This window comes from Pseudophryne corroboree, chromosome 5 (assembly GCF_028390025.1).
Source record: "Pseudophryne corroboree isolate aPseCor3 chromosome 5, aPseCor3.hap2, whole genome shotgun sequence".
Classification (NCBI taxonomy): Eukaryota; Metazoa; Chordata; class Amphibia; order Anura; family Myobatrachidae; genus Pseudophryne; species Pseudophryne corroboree.
The window spans coordinates 423,088,149-423,101,889 of record NC_086448.1 but is presented as its reverse complement, the minus strand read 5'-3'; the positions used below and the strand labels follow the sequence as shown (position 1 = coordinate 423,101,889).

At 46.6% G+C, this 13,741-nt stretch overlaps 1 protein-coding gene across 1 annotated transcript in view; it reads right to left on the bottom strand.

Annotated features, from left to right (window-relative positions):
- The window catches only part of GALNT4 (polypeptide N-acetylgalactosaminyltransferase 4), a 297,723-nt gene that overhangs the window by 89,309 nt on the left and 194,673 nt on the right, over nt 1-13,741 (bottom strand). The window contains exon 6 of the mRNA XM_063922806.1: nt 5,277-5,394. Within this exon, the coding sequence (XP_063778876.1) occupies nt 5,277-5,394 (118 nt within the window). The remainder of the gene's footprint in view (nt 1-5,276; nt 5,395-13,741) is intronic.

Sequence of the window (13,741 nt, the reverse complement as noted above, 5' to 3'; positions counted from 1 at the left end):
GTCTTCCTTGTAGATTGTCCTTTGCCTGAACTAAAGCCAAGTAAACGGCCCTTATCTCCAACAGATTTATCGGCAGGCAACTTTCCTTTGCGGTCCATTTTCCCTGGAACCAAAGGCTTCCGAGTACCGCCCCCCAGCCTTGCAGGCTGGCATCTGTTGTCAGGACTTGCCACTCTTTTATCCAAAAGGGTCACCCCTTGTTTAAATGGTCTGTCTGTAGCCACCACGCTAGAGACCTTTTTACATTTACTGGAATCTTTATCTGCTTCTTTATCGTCTGATGATTTCCGTTCCATTTGGTCAGAATAAGGTGCTGCAACGGTCTGGAGTGGAATTGCGCATATTCCACCATGTCGAAGGTTGATACCATCAGACCCAACAGTCGCATTGCTGCACGGACTGACATTGTCTGGGCTTGCAACGCTTCCCGAGCCATGACCTGCACCTTGACTATCTTTTTCTCTGGTAAGAGAACTTTCTGTAGGTCTGAATCCAATATGGCCCCCAAATGAACCATCCGCTGTGACGGATTCAGGGACGACTTTTCCCAATTTATGAGCCACCCGTGTCTCTGTAAACAAACTATCGTCTGTTGAAGATGGCTCAACAGTAAATCTTGCGACTGTGCTAAGATTAACAGGTCGTCTAGGTATGGGAATATTCTTATCCCCTGTTTGCGCAGACAAGCTGCCATAACCACCATGATCTTGGTAAACACCCTGGGTGCTGTAGCTAGCCCGAAAGGCAGAGCTTGGACCTGGAAATGTTCCTGGAGGATGGCAAACCTGAGGTAACACTGATGTGATAGTGCTATAGGCACATGTAGGTAAGCATCCCGTACATCCAGAGATACCATGTAATCTCCCGGTTCCATAGCCAACATTATGGAGCGTAACGTCTCCATGTGGAACTTCGGGATCCATATGTATTTGTTCAACAATTTCAGATTTAGAATTGGTCGGTATGACCCATTTGGTTTCTGGATTAGAAATAGATTGGAGTAAAACCCCTGTCCCCTTTGTGATGGAGGTACTGGGACAATCACACCTGACTGCAGTAATTTTTGGACTGCTTCATGCAGGGCATTGGCCTTCGACTCTATACGAGACGGGCTGGTGCAAAAAAATCTTTGAGGAGGCTGCCTCCTGAATGGGAACCCATATCCCTTAGATACTACCTTCTGCACGCAAGCATCTGCTGTTGACTGTTGCCATATGTGTGCAAAAAGAAGGAGTCGGCCCCCAACCCTGGAATCTTCCAGGCGGAGGCCCGTCTCTTCAGGCTGACGGTTTCTGTTCAGGTTTGGAAGCTGGCTTTTTGCTAGCCCACTGCTTCCTACCCCTGGATTTAAACTGGGGTTGCTTAGGCTCCTCTTTAGCTTTCGCTTTGCTTTGCCAATGAAATTAGCGAAATTTTAAACCCTTGGACTTAGGGTTATAAGCAGCCGGAAATCTGACCTTTTTCGATTCAGCCTCTGATTCTAGGATATCCGATAAAGGTTTTCCAAATAATATATTACCGACAAAAGGCAATGCTTCCAATTCTTTCTTGGACTCCGCATCTGCCTTCCAGGTCCGTAGCCAAACTGCTCTGCGAGCGACTACTGTCAAGGCTGAAGCTTTAGAAGCAACTGTGCCTACATCAATTGCTGCTTCTTCCAAATACTGGGCAGATTGTCTTAAACGGCAAAAACGATCCTCTTGCTCCCTAGTAGGAGAAGGGATGTCATTCTCTAGTTCCTCTATCCATTCGCCCATTGCCTTTGCTACCCAGGCCGAAGCCATAGCAGGTCTTACCACTGCTCCTACTAGAGAAAAAATATTTTTCAACAGGCTCTCTACCCTTCGGTCTGTGACATCATTCAATGAGGTGGATGACAGTGGTAAAGCAGATTTATGCACGAGTCGCAGAACATGTGCATCTACTTTTGGAGGAACTTCTCTTTTCGAACAATCCACAGCAGGAAATGGATAATAAGAATCCCATCTCTTAGGAATCTTATACTTTTTACTGGGCGCTGCCCAAGACTCATCCATCATTTCCGTCAGCTCATCTGACGCTGGGAATTCAGCTTTCACTGATTTTGTTCGTTTAAATACAGGTGCTTTTGTTTTTAACACTGTCTTGGCTGGCTCTTCCAACGAGAGAACAGCCTTTACAGCATTAATAAGTTCAGCTACATCTTCTGAACTAAAGCTCTGCGACTGATCATCATACAGAGTTGAATCTATTGTATCATCATCAGCCGATGTATCATCCTGTGTAGTCTGCCACACAGACGTATCTGTCTTAGTCTTACCTGTCCCTTGGTTGCTTGTAGAGGTTACTGGAACCAAACCATAGGAAGGGAGCTGCATGTATGGGTTCATAGTGTAACCTAACCCTTGAGGTGGTGCTACCGGAGCTAACCTGTCCGCTACTGAAGACAGAGTCTTTGCGAACATATTCCATGGTGGCTCTGTTGGTGGTTGAACCAACTCCTGTTTTTTACTTCGCTGAAAAGCGAAACAGTTTGCACACAAACCCTCATAAGTGACCAATTGATTCATATCAATTACCCCTGACTTACAAGATAAGCATGTTAGGGCTGTAGGAGTGCTTGATAAATTCTCCTCATCACTTTTGCCGCTCACAGACATGGTATTAACCTGTTAATGACTACACAATTTGTGACTGAAAATCACCCTATATGTCAGTATATAGAGGTGAGATCAATCTGACCACAGTGCACCTGATTTGAGGGTCAGAACAGGACTGACATTACACAGAAAAGTCAGCACACATACTAGCAGTCAGTCACATGTTAAAGCATTAGACATTGTCATATGAGAATACAACCTCCATAACAACTTATACATAAGTAGGAAAATTGTACTTCTGTTTTAAACTGGTTCTTTTCAACATGCAGAAAACACAGTAATATACAGGTCTCATATGCAATAGGTACTAAAAATTAACAATGCATACTAAGAAGTAGAGAGAATTTTTAGTACTGTATACCCTGCCTCCGTAGAGCGGGATACAGGGAGGCTCACCACACTTCCATATCCAAGCAAATACGCTCGTAAGACGCTAAGTGGATTCAGACGCTACTGGTGTACACTGCCGCTCTTGATAACTGATAACGGACACGGACGCTCACCAACGGACACGGACGCTGAGCGACTTCCACGTGTATGCAGACGCTAAGGCCTGCGACTTGGTCTGGACGGGTTTATCTCCAGTGTACACAACCGCAGCGTCTAAGCTGCGACCGAGTACCCTCGTGGTAGCGTCTGAGCCGGAAGTGAGGTCATTTAGTTCATGAAACGAGAAACACGTGGGAACTGGCCATGAACTCGGAGGAGGGACGGTCAGGAGAGCGTCTGAATCCCCCTGTTGACTTAAACTCCCAGGATCGCGGCCTCTACCTAGTCCTGGCGCCTATGAGCCCCGGAGCGTAGCGCTGTCTCACTCTAGATGTTCGGCGCATCAACACACTGTAGTCTCCACCAAAATCAGTGTAGCTGTGTCCTGACCCCTCTAATAAGAGGAAGTCCATAGACTCACCGTCTCCCCATGCTCCGGCCACAGCCTGGTTACGTCTGCTGGACCTGCTAGAACATCCGACACAGACGCCCGTCGAGACAGCACTGATACCCGCAGGTAAGCGCTGTTGCGACCCGGTGGGGAGTTGTTGGAGCGACTCTTTCTAGTATGCGTTTAAGACGCTGTTTAGAGAAGTTGCTCAAAAAAACAATATAGTAAGTCTATAAAAATAAAATAATAAAAAGCTTGAGGCTGCTCTCACAGCAGCCCTGTGACCATGCGGCTTCCTGCCGCACCAAGCAAAAAACTGATCTGACTGAGTCAGTGGGCGGGACTATATAGTGGAGGCCCCAATGCATCCTGGGAGGCCAGAAAGCTCGTGACCGTGTTGGTGCCATTTTCGCTGTCGCTCGACAATATCCCAATGTTATCCTGTGGATAATCCTGTGGACTCAGCCAGAGAAATCCAAGTTTTGATAGAGGAAAACCACTCTGGTTACCTTGCTGGAATCTGTGCTAAACCAGTGCTAATCTGATTACATGGAATGGGATCATCCTGGGAGGATAAATCCTCTGCAGCATATGACACAGTGTCCCTGTACATAGCTAAAGGAGACCACCCAACACTCCCCACACACAGGTGGGGGCAGAGTTTCCCCCCCAAGAAAGGCAAGAGAGACACAGAAATCAGAGCCAACCCACACACAGCGCTTTCAGTAAAAGGCAACCCCTTACCAGCGCAGACTGTGTCCCTTAATAGGAGACACAGTCGTTTTATAGCCTCCCCTCCCTTCTATAACCCCCTGGTACCGTGTACAGACAGATGGAGCTGCTGTGGAGGGACCTGATCTTCCATCCAGCGCTGTGCAGGCAGTAAAATGGCGCTGGAACGCTGCTGGGTCCGCTCTGAGAAGCACTTCCAATTTTTATACTGGCTTGAGGAAACTTGCTGGCTGAGATCCGCGGACCCCGACAGACTTGCTGACCAGTGTGGGGGTAAGCGCTGGACCAGGGCGCCCCTCACAGTGCTGTACCATGTGTCTTTGGACCTCCGCAGGAGCGCAGTTAGTACTGCGCTCCCTCCCCGTTGCTGCCATCTTCACACTGGCCCCCCGCTTGCTAGGGGGGGGGGGGGGGCAGTGACTAACTCACCACTTCTTCAGCGTCTGTAAGGGGTTGGCGGCATGCTGCTGGGGCGAGCGGCCCCCTGTGGCGGAGACCGATCCGACCCCTCTGGAGCTCAGTGTCCAGTCAGCGGAGTCAGTGGCTCAGACCCCGCAGGGCGGACACTGCTCCCCCCCTTAATCCCTCGCTGCAGGCAGGCTGTTGCCAACAGCCTCCTGTAAAAAAATAAAGTCTAAAAATAACTTTTACTAGAAAAGCTCAGGAGAGCTCCCCTAGCTGTGACCGGCTCCTCCGGGCACATTTTCTAAACTGAGTCTGGTAGGAGGGGTATAGAGGGAGGAGCCAGCCCACACTCTCAAACTCTTTAAAGTGCCAATGGCTCCTGGTGGACCAGTCTATACCCCATGGTACTAATGTGGACCCCAGCATCCTCTAGGACGTAAGAGAAAAAAGATATACTGTACTATGAACTTTGTTTCATGCACAGGTTTGACATTACAATCTTCCTGCATCAGTGACACACAAAACTATAATGAGCAACCGGAGATATGAAGAAGGTTCTCATATGCTAGTGACACTCCATTATATTTATACTTGGTAATTCAGTTTTCAACAATACGCACCCTAAAAGAGAGCTCCAAGTTTTCTCCTCCCCAAACCTCCATCCCCATGTCGTAAGTACCAAGGAATTCAAAATATTTCTTGCTCACAGCAAACAATCCACCAGCCATTGTCGGAGACCTGAAATGAGAATACGTAAATAAAGTGCAGCCAACACCAGCACAATCATAATGTTCACATGAGCTGTCCTGATTGTGTCTATTTGTGGTTTGTGAAGGTGCTACATTTGTGAGAAATCAAAACAAGTAAAAGGACCATGTGTCTTGTTATTGTTCACAGCACTGTAGGGTTTTTCCCCCCATCTTCCCATCCCCGCTGGTAGGCGGGGAGTGTTGGCTTGAGATGCTGACAGGTGGGAACAGTCTGGAGCACCCAGAGCGGAAGGGTGCTCACTGTATGAGTGGCCAAAGGAGCTGCTGAAAAGGAGAAATGTCTGATGAAGTCTTACGGAGAACACATTTAATTTGGATCACATCATTAGTGTTTTTTGGAAGATTTTGTGTACTAGGAAACAAATATATATATATATATATATATATATATATTAATATATATCTATATCCTGATGACTGGGTACAATTCCTCGTAACGTTGATGTGAGATGTGATTTCACTTGTTATAAACCTTGGAGTGCTGCATGTGTAAGTGGGGCTACAATACCCCAGCAGAGCACACAAGCAAGTTATTATTTTAAGGGGTACTGCTGCCCTGTTGGAGTGTCAAATTTGTACCATATCATTTATTTATGCATCATTTTACACACACACACACACACACACACACACACACACACACACACACACACACACACAAAATATAGGGTAAGATTCCACACAGACCTGATCCCAAGGGATCTTTCTATATGTGTAGTATTATACTAGACCAACTTTTATGAGGAATATCAGAATGTATTCATTAGCATAGCTCAGTTGGTGGCGCTCCCACGAGTCATACAGTAAAGCAGGGTACACACAGTAAGATCTTTGGCACTATATCACACACTATTCTGGCTAGAGTGCGATACAGTGCACTATGGACCCTATTCAGTAAGGATTGTAAACAGCAGAATTTACAATCCTTTTGCTCGCATGCTGGGGGCCGCCCATCGCAGGGCACGCTGAAATTGTGGATGGCTCCTGCTGGCGTAGCCTGGCTACAATCTTTTTGATCGGAGCAGCTGCATGTGACGTCATGCTGCCACCCTGATCATGCCAGTGTTACGCCCCCCGTACAGAAGCTGCCGCACCCGTTTCCCTGCCGCCACCCCTGCAACACCCCGTTTCCCTGCCGCCGACCAGCATTTACTGCTGGGCTAATGCAAAAATTCCGGTTGGTTCGCGATTTGTGATCCAACCTGAATTATGCCCTATATCTTAACATGTGTGCGCACTATACTGTATGCGATATAGTGCGGTGAATGCTCCCGTGGGTCGGATCCGATGTTTTATATTGGATGAACATGCAGCTCGATTTTGACTAGATAGTACACTTTCTAGTGCATATTGTACCGTGTGTATGTTAACGTACAATATTGTATCCAATTTGTGTCATCACAATATATCTATGCTATATCTTATGCTAAATCCTATTGTGCTAAATCTTATGCTATATCTTACTGTGTGTATGCACTAATTCATTTGTTCAGGAGCTCAGGGAAATAGTGTAGGGTATCTTAACTTAGCCAAAATATTACCAGGATGAAAGTGTAGAAGCCAGACCACCATCAACCCCCAAAAGAAAATTGAAACTCGAATTCCTGCATTAATGAGCAGCCCAGACCCCGTAACACCTCCCATGGCCAAACCAACACCCACAGAAGCATAACTAGGGGCTAACACCAGGCTAACCAGCCCTTCGCAGCCACATTGCAGTGCCACTACCCCCGCCCCCCCAACTCCCTCCCTTCCACACATTAATGAGCAGCTAACCCCCATGAGCAACCAACCCACACAACCATACAACTAAGGGGAAACCCCCAAGGTACACCACCCCTGCGCAGCCACCTCCTGGGGAAACAATCACCGCCACCCCTGTGGCCACATCACTACCCCCTACAAAACCGCAATCCCCGGCCATGCATATACCCTCTTACTGGAGAGCTCTATGCAGCTGGAGTTTGGAGACAGCAGACAGCGCAGTCTGGGACGGACAGCAGTCAGTACAGGCTAGGATGGACAGGCACAGGAGTCAGCTCAGGCTGGGACATACAGGCACAGCAGGCAGCAAACGCCGGGACGGACACTCAGTGTACGCATGTTCCGCCGCAATAAAGACATACCAACAAATCTCAGCTAGGGCTTCTACCCTCCCTCCATAATCTGGTAGCCAAGCAGCAAAACCTAGGGCCCAGGGATTTGTCGAGCCTTGCATTACTGCAATCCTGTGCAAAATGCTCTAGGCCAGTCTAAAAGATTACAGTTAACATTTAACATCCTAACACAAATATTACAAAACCTATTTTCTCCACACCTTCATTGCTCCACGTCCTGTCATTTCACTCATATAAACTCACTCCATGTCTAGAGACCTTTGCTATCTATGATCCTTTTGAAAGAAAGACTCGATAGCTAATAAAGTGGATTGCTTAAAGTTGCATTTTTCAGAAGTGATTTTTATCTGCAATATGTAAAAATTGACAAAAATAAAAGTGCTCTTCATTTATTAAAAGGTGTTGGAACTATTATCTAATTAGTTGTTTCAATATCTCCAATAATACCAAGTAATACAGCAATTATATGACCACAATATGGAAAAAAACAAAAACATAAGTATAGCAACAACACAGGTCACTGAAAATATGTCACAAGCTATCTTCACACCAACACATGAACACTTGAGTCAAAGTTTAAAATTCAATAAAACTATGATACAAAATGTGACATTACTATTCTGAATAAAACTATATTAATGGGTATGGAAGCAGTTATTCAGGTAACTGACATATTGGTTTTGATATTTTAGTACTAATTAAAGCACTATAAATGCTGAGTTCTTACTATATAGCCCAGAGCAACCTACCACTTTAAAAACAGAGCTGACGATCCTACCATCATTTTAAAAGACAGAATGTGTGCTATGAAGGCTTACATTTATAAACCAGTAATTACAAAAATATGTAATTCTGACTTTGTGCCACTTACAAATTTAGACATAATTGTATTTTTGGAAATGATATCACAAATTACAGTTAAGCAAAAGATTAAATACATAAAGCTAATAAGACATCTATTACACATCAGTCAACAATGTACTACAATAAAGCAATCATTTACTTTGTTACGCTTAGCTACAACTAAACAGCAACTCTGTCAATGAACTGCTCAGATGTCCTCAGTAATTGCTAGTGTCATCTTGGCAGTTCAACAAGCCAAACTGGAAGAACAGCTTGTGAATACTGAAGAAATGTTAACATGGGTAATAAGTAAATAGAACTTCTAGCTTGACTCATATAGCTCAGGTTATAAACTCTAGGTAATTAATTAGTCAGAAAGTGGAATGTGTATGTTTTTTAAAACTAGACATGCTGGAATATCAAGACCTAGATCTGCCCACATACACCTTCGACAATAGTCCATAGCAAAACAATACTAATCCTAAATACTTAGCAAACTAGAAGGGAATTAAGACGCAAGAGTCAGGAAAAAGCACACCATCTGTGTAAAAAGGCAAAAAGACAGATGCCCGATATGAGTGACCCGCGCCATGCAGCTTTATGCTTAATCTGCTACATTATACCAACTCCTCTGAGTCAAAAATGAGTAATACTAAGCATTTAGAGGGTTTATTCATGAAGCAGTGAAAAGTAGGGAGAAGTGAGCCAGTGGAGAAGTTGACCATGTCAACCAATCAGCTGCTATATGTAGTTTAATTTTATGGAATGCACCTTAAAAATGTTACCTCAACACTGATTGGTTACCATGGGCAACTTCTCCACTGGCTCACTTATCCACTCTTTTTTTTTTTTTGCTTCATGAATAGTAGCCCTTACTATACTTAGTAGCCTTATACTTAGTAGCCCTTAGTATACTTAGTATAGCTCTTAGTATACTATTGGCAAATTATAACGCTAAATTCAAGAAGGAATACAAAGCCTGGGAGTCGCTACCCGTGGCGGAGCATCTAAGTCACACTATGCTTCTCGCTCCACATGGGTCAGCAGAACTGTCGTCTTTCACTGTGAATGCTAAGCTGGGCTATAGGTAATGTAAAGGATCAGTACACTTACATATCATGAACTTGCAGCAATTTGTAACATTGAAACGTCAATAAAAAATAGAAAAGGATAGTAAACTACCCTAAAAAATAAGATTTTACTTACCGATAAATCTATTTCTCGTAGTCCGTAGTGGATGCTGGGGACTCCGTCAGGACCATGGGGGGAATAGCGGCTCCGCAGGAGACAGGGCACAAAACTAAAGCTTTAGGATCAGGTGGTGTGTACTGGCTCCTCCCCCTATGACCCTCCTCCAAGCCTCAGTTAGGATACTGTGCCCGGACGAGCGTACACAATAAGGAAGGATTTATGAATCCCGGGTAAGACTCATACCAGCCACACCAATCACACCGTATAACTTGTGATCTAAACCCAGTTAACAGTATGACAAACGTAGGAGCCTCTGAACAGACGGCTCACAACAAATAACAACCCGATTTTTTTGTAACAATAACTATGTACAAGTATTGCAGACAATCCGCACTTGGGATGGGCGCCCAGCATCCACTACGGACTACGAGAAATAGATTTATCGGTAAGTAAAATCTTATTTTCTCTGACGTCCTAAGTGGATGCTGGGGACTCCGTCAGGACCATGGGGATTATACCAAAGCTCCCAAACGGGCGGGAGAGTGCGGATGACTCTGCAGCACCGAATGAGAGAACTCCAGGTCCTCTTTAGCCAGGGTATCAAATTTGTAGAATTTTACAAACGTGTTCTCCCCCGACCACGTAGCTGCTCGGCAGAGTTGTAATGCCGAGACCCCTCGGGCAGCCGCCCAGGATGAGCCCACCTTCCTTGTGGAATGGGCCTTGACAGATTTAGGCTGTGGCAGGCCTGCCACAGAATGTGCAAGTTGAATTGTGCTACAAATCCAACGAGCAATCGTCTGCTTAGAAGCAGGAGCACCCAGCTTGTTGGGTGCATACAGTATAAACAGCGAGTCAGATTTTCTGACTCCAGCCGTCCTTGAAATTTATATTTTCAATGCCCTGACAACGTCCAGCAACTTGGAATCTTCCAAATCGCTAGTAGCCGCAGGCACCACAATAGGCTGGTTCAGGTGAAACGCTGACACCACCTTAGGCAGAAAATGAGGACGCGTCCGCAGTTCTGCCCTGTCCGAATGGAAAATCAGATATGGGCTCTTATACGATAAAGCCGCCAATTCTGATACTCTCCTGGCTGAAGCCAGGGCCAGTAGCATGGTTACTTTCCATGTAAGATATTTCAAATCCACCGATTTGAGTGGCTCAAACCAATGGGATTTGAGAAAATCCAAAACTACATTCAGGTCCCACGGAGCCACTGGGGGCACAACCGGGGGCTGTATATGTAGTACTCCTTTTACAAAAGTCTGGACTTCAGGAACTGAAGCCAATTCTTTCTGGAAGAAAATCGACAGGGCCGAAATTTGAACCTTAATGGACCCCAATTTGAGGCCCATAGACAATCCTGTTTGCAGGAAATGTAGGAATCGACCCAGTTGAAATTCCTCCGTGGGGGCCTTCCTGGCCTCACACCACGCAACATATTTTCTCCAAATGCGGTGATAATGTTGTGCAGTCACCTCCTTCCTGGCTTTAACCAGTGTAGGAATGACCTCTTCTGGAATGCCTTTTTCCTTTAGAATTCGGCGTTCAGCCGCCATGCCGTCAAACGCAGCCGCGGTAAGTCTTGGAATAGACACGGTCCCTGCTGAATCAGGTCCCGTCTTAGAGGTAGAGGCCACGGATTTTCCGTGAGCATCTCCTGAAGTTCCGGGTACCAAGTTCTTCTTGGCCAATCCGGAGCCACGAGTATCGTTCTTACTCCCCTTTGCCGTATAATTCTCAGTACTTTGGGTATGAGAGGCAGAGGAGGAAATACATACACTGACTGGTACACCCACGGTGTTACCAGAGCGTCCACAGCTATTGCCTGAGGGTCTCTTGACCTGGCGCAATACCTGTCCAGTTTTTTGTTGAGGCGAGACGCCATCATATCCACCTTTGGTTTTTCCCAACGGTTCACAATCATGTGGAAGACTTCTGGATGAAGTCCCCACTCTCCCGGGTGTAGATCGTGTCTGCTGAGGAAGTCTGCTTCCCAGTTGTCTACTCCCGGAATGAACACTGCTGACAGTGCTATCACATGATCTTCCGCCCAGCGAAGAATCCTTGCAGCTTCTGCCATTGCTCTCCTGCTTCTTGTGCCGCCCTGTCTGTTTACGTGGGCGACTGCCGTGATGTTGTCCGACTGGATCAACACCGGCTGACCCTGAAGCAGGGGTTTTGCCAGGCTTAGAGCATTGTAAATTGCTCTTAGCTCCAGTATATTTATATGAAGAGACATCTCCAGGCTTGACCATACTCCCTGGAAGTTTCTTCCCTGTGTGACCGCTCCCCAGCCTCTCAGACTGGCATCCGTGGTCACCAGGACCCAGTCCTGTATGCCGAATCTGCGGCCCTCTAACAGATGAGCACTCTGCAACCACCACAGAAGAGACACCCTTGTCCGTGGCGATAAGGTTATCCGCTGATGCATCTGCAGATGCGATCCGGACCATTTGTCCAGCAGATCCCACTGAAAAGTTCGTGCGTGGAATCTGCCGAATGGAATTGCTTCGTAAGAAGCCACCATCTTTCCCAGGACTCTTGTGCATTGATGCACAGACACTTTTCCTGGTTTTAGGAGGTTCCTGACAAGTTCGGATAACTCCTTGGCTTTCTCCTCCGGAAAAAACACCTTTTTCTGAACCGTGTCCAGAATCATTTCCAGGAACAGCAGACGTGTTGTCGGGGTCAACTGAGATTTTGTAAAATTCAGAATCCACCCGTGTTGTTGCAGCACTACTTGGGTTAGTGCTACTCCGTCCTCCAGCTGTTCTCTGGACCTTGCCCTTATCAGGAGATCGTCCAAGTAAGGGATAATTAATACGCCTCTTCTTCGCAGAAGAATCATCATTTCGGCCATTACCTTGGTAAAGACCCGAGGTGCCGTGGACAATCCAAACGGCAGCGTCTGAAACTGATAATGACAGTTTTGCACCACGAACCTGAGGTACCCTTGATGTGAAGGGCAAATTGGGACATGCAGGTAAGCATCCTTTATGTCCAGGGACACCATAAAGTCCCCTTCTTCCAGATTCGCTATCACTGCTCTGAGTGATTCCATCTTGAACTTGAATTTTTGTATGTACAGGTTCAAAGATTTCAGATTTAGAATAGGTCTTACCGAGCCGTCCGGCTTCGGTACCACAAATAGCGTGGAGTAATACCCCTTTCCCTGTTGTAGGAGGGGTACCTTGACTATCACCTGCTGAGAAAACAGCTTGTGAATGGCTTCCAATACCGTCGCCCTGTCTGAGGGAGACGTTGGCAAAGCAGACTTTAGGAACCGGCGAGGGGGAGACTTCTCGAATTCCAACCTGTAACCCTGAGATACTACCTGCAGGATCCAAGGGTCCACCTGTGAGCAAGCCCACTGTGCGCTGAAATTCCTGAGTCGACCCCCCACCGCTCCTGAGTCCGCTTGTACAGCCCCAGCGTCATGCTGAGGGCTTTGCAGAACCCTGGGAGGGCTTCTGTTCCTGGGCAGGGGCTGCTTGCTGCCCTCTCTTACCCCTTCCTCTGCCCCGGGGCAGATATGACTGTCCTTTTGCCCTCTTGTTCTTATAGGACCGAAAGGACTGCGGCTGAAAAGACGGTGTCTTTTTCTGTTGGGAGGGGGTCTGAGGTAAAAAAGGTGGATTTTCCGGCAGTTGCCGTGGCCACCAGATCCGATAGACCTACGCCAAATAATTCCTCCCCTTTATACGGCAATACTTCCATATGTCGTTTGGAATCCGCATCACCTGACCACTGTCGCGTCCATAAACTTCTTCTGGCAGATATGGACATCACACTTACTCTCGATGCCAGAGTGCAAATATCCCTCTGAGCATCTCGCATATAAAGAAAAGCATCCTTTAATTGCTCTATAGTCAATAAAATACTGTCCCTATCCAGGGTATCAATATTTTCAGTCAGGGAATCCGACCAGACCACCCCAGCACTGCACATCCAGGCTGAGGCGATGGCTGGTCGCAGTATAACACCAGTATGTGTGTATATACTCTTTAGGGTAGTTTCCAGCCTCCTATCAGCTGGATCCTTGAGGGCGGCCGTATCAGGAGACGGTAACGCCACTTGTTTTGATAAGCGTGTGAGCGCCTTATCCACCCTAGGGGGTGTTTCCCAGCGCGCCCTAACCTCTGGCGGGAAAGGGTATAA